Source organism: Sinocyclocheilus rhinocerous, unplaced genomic scaffold (assembly GCF_001515625.1).
Source record: "Sinocyclocheilus rhinocerous isolate Xijiao unplaced genomic scaffold, SAMN03320098_v1.1 scaffold1152, whole genome shotgun sequence".
NCBI classification, from domain to species: Eukaryota; Metazoa; Chordata; class Actinopteri; order Cypriniformes; family Cyprinidae; genus Sinocyclocheilus; species Sinocyclocheilus rhinocerous.
In genome coordinates this window covers 2,133,269-2,143,797 of record NW_015625590.1, presented here as the reverse complement: position 1 = coordinate 2,143,797, position 10,529 = coordinate 2,133,269, and the positions used below count along the sequence as shown (strand labels likewise).

Genomic DNA, 10,529 nt, shown 5'->3' with positions numbered 1-10,529 from the left:
TATATATATATTAGGGCTGGGCAAGTTAACGCGTTATTATCGCGTTAACACATTATTTGATTAACGCCGACAATTATTTTATCGCGCATTAACGTTTTTTTTTTTATTATGAAAGTCCGTTGCTCACTGGCTCTGAATACACATACAGACAAACCATGGGTCACAGGAGGAGATGTTGTATTGGCTTGGGATGGGTGTCATCACGCGTCTCAACCAATGAGAGCATTTGGGGTGGGCCTAAGACTGCAGCAGCGCTCATGACTTCTTCATAAGTGGGAAATAGGACGTTTCCGGTACCGCGTGAAGACAGCAGAGAAGCGCTCTCGCTCAGCACAGTGGAGTGCATCATTTTGTTAACCTTGTGGTTTATTATTTTGAGTCGTTTGGGACGCGGTAACACTGCCCTCTCACTATATATTCCTTTACAGATCTATCACTTTTGCCGCTCAGAAATGTTCACGCATTCATGCTGCATTTATCAGAAGTTCAGCGCTCCGACACTACATACCCACCAACTGAACCTCGCTCTGGCCCACATCTTCCAACCGAGCCAGGGACGGCTAAACGAACCGCGGCACGGAGCGATCGCACTAGTCAAACGAACTGGACTTTGGGGATCAAACGCGCTCGGGCACGGTTAAGATTGCCCCTAGTGTGGGTACACCCTTATTCTCGTACACACAAGACACACAAGTCTTTACCCGCACTCACCCATCAAGTGTTGTCCCGCACCGCACTCTGCTGCGCGATAGTGCCGATAGTGCAGGTCTCTATTCGGAAGGTGCCTGTTATTTCTAAACGTTAATGCCATGGTAGGGGCAAATAGATTTGGTTTTATATTTAATTTGATTACATTAATGTTATAAGTTGAGATTTACAAGAAATATTTTAACTGCTATGTAAAAGGAATACTGCTGTAAAAAAGCACTTTATTTGTTGAAAGTGTTTGCAAACCAAATGTTATTGCAATTTTGTTCATATAGCAGTACTTTTTAAATGAAAAAGTGCACAATACACTACTTTTGAATTCATTATTGAATGTTGTGCATAACAATGCGATTAATCGCAGAAAATCGTGCGATTAATCGCGATTAAAAATTGTAATCGTTGCCCAGCACTAGTTTTAACCAATAAATATCTCGTCTTACATGTATATCCATTTATTTTCAACACACCTGCACCACATTTAAAAAGAACCCACCTATATTTTTCCTTCCCAAACAATGGCAATAATTGTGTAATACTTTTAATTAATGTATGAAAATATTATTTATAATGCTATATACATTGTAAAAAATTAAACTAAAACGAAACAAAATTTTATTGCAAATTTGAAAACAATATTAAAATAAAACAAATTAAAAAATGCTAAACTATAATAACCTTGCTTTACATATAAACTGATTAGGTTGTGGGTCATTTTGGAGGACATATGTGAAAATATTTTTGAGTACACTCCTTAAACCCACTCAAAAGAAAAAAAGAATCGTGTAAAACCCAGTAAACTTGAGATTGACTTTAGAACAAAACATGAATATGGTAACATATGTATAACACTAAATTGAACAATACTCTCTTATTGAATGTTGTGCATAACAATGCGATTAATCGCAGAAAATCGTGCGATTAATCGCGATTAAAAATTGTAATCGTTGCCCAGCACTAGTTTTAACCAATAAATATCTCGTCTTACATTTATATCCATTTATTTTCAACACACCTGCACCACATTTAAAAAGAACCCACCTATATTTTTCCTTCCCAAACAATGGCAATAATTGTGTAATACTTTTAATTAATGTATGAAAATATTATTTATAATGCTATATACATTGTAAAAAATTAAACTAAAACGAAACAAAATTTTATTGCAAATTTGAAAACAATATTAAAATAAAACAAATTAAAAAATGCTAAACTATAATAACCTTGCTTTACATATAAACTGATTGGGTTGTGGGTCATTTTGGAGGACATATGTGAAAATATTTTTGAGTACACTCCTTAAACCCACTCAAAAGAAAAGAATCGTGTAAAACCCAGTAAACTTGAGATTGACTTTAGAACAAAACATGAATATGGTAACATATGTATAACACTAAATTGAACAATACTCTCTTATATATGTTTTTTTATTCATTAAACGTTTTCTTTTAAATTAAGCATTTAAAATTTTAGACAAGTGCAAGTTTGTTGCTTAAAGAAAAAATTGTGTACATTCTATGCAAACATACATTTGCATAGATTGTGTTCACCCATCTATGCAAATGTATGTTTATGTAGAGACCAAGGTTATTATAGTTTAGCATTTTTTAATTTGTTTTATTTTAATATCGTTTTCAAATTTGCAATAAAATATAGTTTCGTTTTTATTAGTTTCAATAATAATTTTGTTAGTTTTAGGCTAGTTTAGTTTTTATTTTGTGAACACATTTCTATTTTGTTTTTATATAGTCATTTATATCCATTTATTTTCAACACACCTGCACCACATTTAAAAAGAACCCACCTATATTTTTCCTTCCCAAACAATGGCAATAATTGTGTAATACTTTTAATTAATGTATGAAAATATTATTTATAATGCTATATACATTGTAAAAAATTAAACTAAAACGAAACAAAATTTTATTGCAAATTTGAAAACAATATTAAAATAAAACAAATTAAAAAATGCTAAACTATAATAACCTTGCTTTACATATAAACTGATTAGGTTGTGGGAAATTTTGGAGGACATATGTGAAAATATTTTTGAGTACACTCCTTAAACCCACTCAAAAGAAAAGAATCGTGTAAAACCCAGTAAACTTGAGATTGACTTTAGAACAAAACATGAATATGGTAACATATGTATAACACTAAATTGAACAATACTCTCTTATATATGTTTTTTTATTCATTAAACGTTTTCTTTTAAATTAAGCATTTAAAATTTTAGACAAGTGCAAGTTTGTTGCTTAAAGAAAAAATTGTGTACATTCTATGCAAACATACATTTGCATAGATTGTGTTCACCCATCTATGCAAATGTATGTTTATGTAGAGACCAAGGTTATTATAGTTTAGCATTTTTAAATTTGTTTTATTTTAATATCGTTTTAAAATTTGCAATAAAATATAGTTTCGTTTTTATTAGTTTCAATAATAATTTTGTTAGTTTTAGGCTAGTTTAGTTTTTATTTTGTGAACACATTTCTATTTTGTTTTTATATAGTTTAGTTTCAGTTTTAGTAATTGAAGTTTAGCAGAATTAACAGATCACTTCCGGTGCGCAGACCAAAGAAAGACTTTAACCTTATTGACGCAAACGTCTAGCTTATTCGTGTGCACACTCTGCAGTCTGAAGACCGTCAAAGATTTCTATTTACAATTCGATTTGCAGCGTTGCGCGTTATAGCCATTCGCGCAGCAGCTGAAGTCAATGACAGCTGAGGGAGCGCTCTTTGCTTGCTTTCTGTAGCCTATACAATTTTATTTGATAAGTTTTATTTTTAATGCTTCTATAAAGGACCAACGGTCACGTGTAGGCCTACTGCAGAGTTTAAGGAGAGACAATCGCATTTAACAGTAAAGGCATATTTAAATATGTTCTTTTAATTTATGAAGAATTATAAGTGTGTGGTTTATGCACATTTGTTCAAAATAGCCTGGCAGATTGTTCACAAGATGTAGGAAAAAGTTTTGTATTGTTTACAGAAAGGATACGCGTTCTCATTTTTTTTTCTGTTAATTATGTTGCGCTGCTTGTCTATTTTTCTTCAAAGCACCGACTTAGAATACCTAATGTTGGTTTGATTTCTTGTGTTACATGAGAAAATAAATAATTTTGCCTACCTGATGTAGTAAATTTTTTGCGAGTGCCGTTCGTGTTGCAGTCTTTATGTCAAACAGGTCAGGTACATATGGGGGTAGAATTGTTGCATTATTCCAAATAAATATATTATGATCCACAAATAAATGTAAAGAGATTTACAAAAAAATTTACATATTGACAAATAAATAGAATGAGATCCACAAATAAATCTCAGAGTTTCACAAACATTAAATTCACAAATAAAATGCGATTTGCAAATAAAAAACATATTCACAAATACATTTTTATGTCACAAACACAACTTTGCCTGCCATTCATTTGTGAGTGTCCAGTACATTTGTAGATCGCTGCACGCATTTGTGGATCGCTCGCTGTGCATTTGTGGATTTTGAAACATTTCTAGCATCAAGACGCTGAAAATCCACAAATGCGTGGACACCACCCACCATCTACTCAAGCCAATCAGATAACAGCCACACTTCGCTGAAGAATCGTAGCACGTTCTCGGTATATCTAATCACGTTTTGCTTTACAATCAGGGAGGTCTCTTCCTGAAATAACTTCATTCATAATATGCATTGGCTCAAATAGGAAATTTAAGGGCCATAAAAATTGATACAGTAAAAGATGTTTAAAATTGTATTTAGTTAGATCTTTAGACTGTGTATCAAGCCAAGCCACAGTATATTTTACATGCCTTCGAAAATGCCAGAGAAACAGCGCTTTAAATCACGGCTATGGAAACAATGCTATACTGGATACAAACGCGTTATGGAAGAGTCATTCAAGATGGAAAGAAAAGCGTCAAAAAGTAACTGACTAATAAATTACTGGATTCAACCTCATGATAAACATACGAGTTTGTGTAATAGGTTAAATTGCCGTTAAACAACAGCCAACATAACACTGTTTTCCATTTTTTTTTCAGTGAAGCAGTTTTTGATGAGATGGATATGGATATGAGTAGCTATGTGGATCTAACGATGTATATAGCATTATAAATAATATTTTTAAACATTAATTAAAAGTATTACAAAATTATTGCCATTGTTTGGGAAGGAAAAAATATAAGTGGGTTCTTTTTTAAATGTGGTGCAGGTGTGTTGAAAATAAATGGATATAAATGTAAGACGAGATATTTATTGGTTAAAACACTTGATCACGCAAAAAATATTTCATATGAATCAGACTTACTAGTTTTGTTTGTAAAAGTTACTTAACGGCGCGACAGCTTTCCAATATTTCCGAGAGATTTGTGCCAAAACAGTAAATGAAAATTTGCGAAGCATAAGCGAAATCTATCTGTGGCAACGCATTCAAAATCCACGATTTGTGAAAACGAATATTTGAAAATTGTTAACAAAGAATTAAGTATATTGAGCATTTCACTGTAAATGCTCAGAAAATTCCAACTCTGCTTTAAAGTTCTTTATAATTTGAAATGTCAAGACCATGAACAGCATTTCATGTGTAGGATGATGAGTGAATGTTGTATTTCTGTCATGGATATAATGTGGCAGATTAACAAACAAATTATAAAAACAGAGTGAACTAAACTCATGTTCTCATATGTCTTTGCTTCAGGTTTACTGTGCTTCTAATGTTGAGCTAATCACACGAACACGTACTGACCATCTCACCGACCAGCACAAAACAAAACCCAAAGGTATGTTTGACTGAAGTACTGACCAGTTTGTTTTTCAAATCAAAGTTTGATTATGTGCTCACATTGGCATTTTTGGCATATTTTCAGCAATTTCAATAACACATTGAAAATAATAATTTTATTAAATCAATACTATACCGTGCAAACGTTTTGGGTCAGTAAGAGTTTAAAAAAATAAATTACTACTTTTATTCAGCAAGAAAGCATTAAATTGATCAAAAGTGACAGTAAATACATTTATAATGTTTCAAGTGATTTTTATTTCAAATAAATGCTGTTCTTTTCTATATTCTATAGAAAGTTTCAGCTTTCATTAAAGAATCCTGCAAAAAAGTGTATCATGGTTTCCACAAATGTATTAATCAGCACAACCGTTTTCAACACTGATAATAATAGGAAATGTTTCTTTAGCAGCAAATCAGCGTATTAGAATGATTTCTGAAGGATCATGTGACACTGAAGAGTGGAGTAATAACTGCTGAAAATTCTTAAAATATATTAAAATAGAAAACAGTTATTTTAAATGTAATAATATCTCAAAATATCACTGATTTTACTGTATTTTTAATTAAATAAATGCAGTCTTGCTGAGCATAAGGCAGAAAATACAGATAAAGAAATTTTGTTTTTGAAGCGCATATGCTGTTTTTTCAACAAAACACAATGAGCATGTGTATTGGTGGGCATGCTGTAGTGAATATGAATATTCATTATTTCTATGCCCACTCAAATTATTCCCAAACAAACAGCGTCTTTGTCTTGTCTACGGTTACTGTGATGTAATACAGATACTTGGGATTATGCACGTCTTCTGTAATGTGACCTGCTGTGTTTTTGTCTCAGGCGGCAAGACTCCTCTACAATCCTTCCTGGGTATCGCTGAACAGCACATAGGGCCTAACAACGGAGTGAGTGAACAGAGCCTGTCAAGAATTTGTTCATTTATCATCAAGACATCTAAAGTGCTTTTCTAGTATTATGTCACTTCAGTAGCCTCAAAATTAAGTGTGTGTGTATATGTGTGTGTGTTTTTTTCAGCACACTATGGTGACTCAGATATCATGCCCTGCAACGAACCCTTTGGCCGTGACGGCTGAGGAGTACTTTAGTCCCAACATGAGTCAGAGAGACATCGGCCAGCCCTGTCACCTCACCACCAAAACACAAAGGTAGTGCATCAATCCAACACTGCTTTCATTTTCATTTTGAGACACATTCTAAATAAAATGGTTCTTTCACATTGTTATGCAGTTTCTATCGTGTGCTGAGTGGTTGCTTATTGTAAAAAGAGTTCACAATCCAGATTGTGGTCTTTTCCTGATCCCCTCTCCATTTGTTTCTTGTCTTTCCTCAAAGAGTCTTATCAACTGTAAACAGTAGTAATAATGGTACTTACTCATACAAAACCATTACTAATGAGATGTGTTCCTCTTCAAATAGTTTCCTGATGCTGCTTTCAAGTGCACCTGGGAAGCTTTCAAGTTGGAAACAACACAGAAGTAGCCTAAACAAAACAAAGGAATTATATTGTGAATGATAAATCTGCATTACTATATCTACATTTAAAATGATGAAAATTGTTTATTTTCATCACTTATTTATACATGGTATCAAAATTAATGTTTGTTTCTGCTTAAATAAGATTTTGCTTGGTCATTATTAATATTTGCAGAACTCATAATTATGATATTTCTGACTGTTGGTATTATTAACTAAAACAAAAACTGTTAAAAATAGTTTTCAGTAATTGAAATTAACTATATTTTACTTGACAAAATAAAATATGAATATTAGATTACAAACTTAAAATCAAACTTTGAGAAATTGAAAATTAGAAATGTTGCTTTGGCAACCAACTGAAGTAAATAAGTTGAAGTACTAAAATTACTAAAACTAAAATAGAAATAAAGCTATATAGAAATATATATTATATATATTATTATATAAGACAAAAGCACATAACAAATGTAATTAAAAATTAAAATGAAAACCGAAAATATAAAAATAAGAGCTAATTCAAAATATTAATGAATACTATAATAGCATATAATAAATACTACTTAAAAAACACTGCTCCACTTGACGGGCATATGAGATTACGCTGCTTCGTTTCTGGACACCAACCGACATGTCAAACAAAACTGCCAAGACTGTATGAGGACATGCAGGTGTCTTATATGTACAGTATGTTTTTTTCCCCAGGTTCAAAGCCAAGATGTGGTTGTGTGAATCACACCCTTTATCTCTGTCGGAGCAGGTAGCTCCTATCATCGACCTCATGGCCATCTCCAACACACTGTTCGCCAAGCTTAGGGACTTCATCACCTTACGCTTACCTCCTGGCTTCCCTGTCAAGATAGGTAAGAAAGAGAGGAAAAGACAGTACTGTGCAGGAACATACTACGTGCCTAAAATTTTTTTTTTTTAATTGGCAGATTTAACTTAACATTTTTCAGCAAATTTGTCTCTAAAGTATGGCTAGGTAGCAATCACAAACACATTTAAATGAACAGTTCACCCAAAAATGAAACTTTACTCACCCTCAGTACATCCAAGATGTAGATGAATTTGTTTCTTCATCGTAACAGATTGGGAGAAATTTAGCATTTCGTATTGCTTACCAATGGACTTTCTGCATTGAATGGGTGCCGTCAGAATGAGAGCTCAAATGGCTAATAAAAACATCACAATAATCCACAAGTAATCCACACAACTCCATCAATTAACATCTTATGAAGTGAAACACTGCATGTTTGTAAGAAACAAATCCATCATTAAGAGTTTTTTTTTTTTAAATTTCAAATCATTCCTTTCGGCTAAAATATGAGTCCTCTATGCATAATATTGCTTTCTCCAGTAAAAAAGTTGTCTTGTATGAATCAGGAGAGAAATATGCACAGATCAAGCACCGTTTACAAGCAAATACAGTTCTAAACAAAGATGTAGGTGGATTTTGATGTGAAAGGATGTGAGATGGACTTTTTCACTGGAGGAAATGTTAATGATTATGGGCTGGTATTTAGGCCATAAGTGATTTTAAAAGGCCTTAATAATGGATTTGTTTTGTATAAACCCACAGCTTTTCGCTTCACAAGACATTAATTGATGGACTGGCGTTGTGTGGATTACTTATTATTGTGATGTTTATATCAGCTGTTTGAACTCTCATTCTGACGGCACCCATTCACTGCAGAGGATCCATTAGTGAGCAAATGATGCTATATTTTTCCAAATCTGTTCTGATGAAGAAACAAACCCATCTAGATCTTGGATGGCCTGAGGGTGAGTAATTTTTCAGTAAATTTTCATTTTTGGGTGAACTATTTCTTTAAACTATCAGGCTAATGCAACAATAACAACATCTCACCACAGAAATTCCCATCTACCACATCCTGAATGCTCGCATCACCTTTGGGAACCTGAATGGTTGCGAAGAGGGTGGTTTGCCCCGAGTGGATGCTGAAGGGGACGGACAGAAGGACAGTCCCAGGACGGAGACGCCTTCTCCAGGCAGCGACTCTTCCAGCGTGTCCAGCTCCAGCTCCACAAGTAAGAATAAACCTGCCTTTTACCTTCAGGGAAATGTAATTGTTAGAAACCATTTAAAATGATGACCAGATTGAAGAATATGGTGTTACAAAGTAATACAGTGTTCAGACAAAGCACTTGCCATTTTTAATGGCCAGAGAGGAATTTATTAGATAAATGTTTAATGATTGCATTCCTTATAGAGCTGCCTGTTGTACAGATGTAACTCAGATCAATACATTTGACTACAATAATCTGCACTGGGCTTCATGAATGTGTGTTTGTGAATCAATCAGACTCATGTCGTGGAGGAGAGATCCCACCTTGTGTGTTTGAGGCTCCGCGAGGCTACAGCATTTTAAGAGGGAACCAGCGGGAGAACATTAGAGAAGAGGAAGATGATCTACTACAGTACGCCATCCAGCAGAGCCTGATAGAGGCTGGATCAGAATATGACCAGGTCTGACATGCAATCACACACTTGTATGTTAGCAGATGCTCATAGGTGTTGACGACAAACTACAGAAATATATCTTACACTGTGTCCTTACCAAACATGAAACCGCATGGCATCAAATAATCTTTCTGACCTTACTGAATCCAAAAATACTGCATGATGTGACAAAATAAGTCAGTCTGAGAATATTTGATGTTTAATATACAGCCACGTGGAGCCAGATTTTGTTGGGTATTCAAAGTCCCTATAAGGCAAATGAATTCACAAAAAAGATTTAATGTAGCTTCATCTCAAGTAGCTTTTGAATTTCAAATGTTTTGTTCATCACAAATGAATGCAGCTTTTGAATTTTGAAGCCTAACTACAATCATCAGAAGCTAAAAGCTAGACGTAGGTTATAAACTAATTACACTACGGTCATATGACTTCAACGTCACCACCATTTAAGCTTTTAACAACTCTTTCAGTCTTTCGCACAATTATAAACACAACAAGGCTGTGAAAGTGGGCTAGTGAGTTGATGAGTTTACCTGTTCCATCCCAACAAACTCTGTAGTCCCTTTTAGCAACTAACATGTTAGCAACTGCCATTTCTTTAACCCTCAGGTTGTGTTCAAATCCTTATAACACTTGTGGTGTTCCCGGTCAAAAATGACCGGGGCACAAAAAAAATGGCTTATAAATCTCTTGTTATGCAATATTATCACCAAATATTGGTATCAATCTTTTTGTCAGCTTGTTTTCTTTCAAGTAGGACTGGTTTTGTGTTTATTTTTGGAACTGATTTATCGTAGGCCTCATTAATCTGAGCTTACGTACATCAGTTTTTGAATGAAAAAAGCGTTATTTGTGGATAATTTTGTCAATATTAAATAAAATATGAAAAAAAATTGCACTGTTTTTCACACTAGCATGCTCTAATGTTTAACCAAGAAATTTGTTTTGAAAAGCTTTTATTTTGTGCAAAATGTTTTTAAAAAATTGCAAAAAAATCACACTTGTGGTGTTCCCGGTCTACAAAAAACAGCGTATAAATCTCTTGTTATGCAGTATTATCACCA

General features: G+C 33.7%; 1 protein-coding gene across 1 annotated transcript in view; it reads left to right on the top strand.

Annotated features, from left to right (window-relative positions):
• The window catches only part of LOC107756832 (ankyrin repeat domain-containing protein 13B-like), a 38,561-nt gene that overhangs the window by 21,850 nt on the left and 6,182 nt on the right, over positions 1–10,529 (top strand). Inside the window, exons 8-13 of the mRNA XM_016574125.1 lie at positions 5,402–5,483; positions 6,327–6,391; positions 6,522–6,652; positions 7,686–7,843; positions 8,856–9,032; positions 9,308–9,471. Of these exons, the coding sequence (XP_016429611.1) occupies positions 5,402–5,483; positions 6,327–6,391; positions 6,522–6,652; positions 7,686–7,843; positions 8,856–9,032; positions 9,308–9,471 (777 nt within the window). The remainder of the gene's footprint in view (positions 1–5,401; positions 5,484–6,326; positions 6,392–6,521; positions 6,653–7,685; positions 7,844–8,855; positions 9,033–9,307; positions 9,472–10,529) is intronic.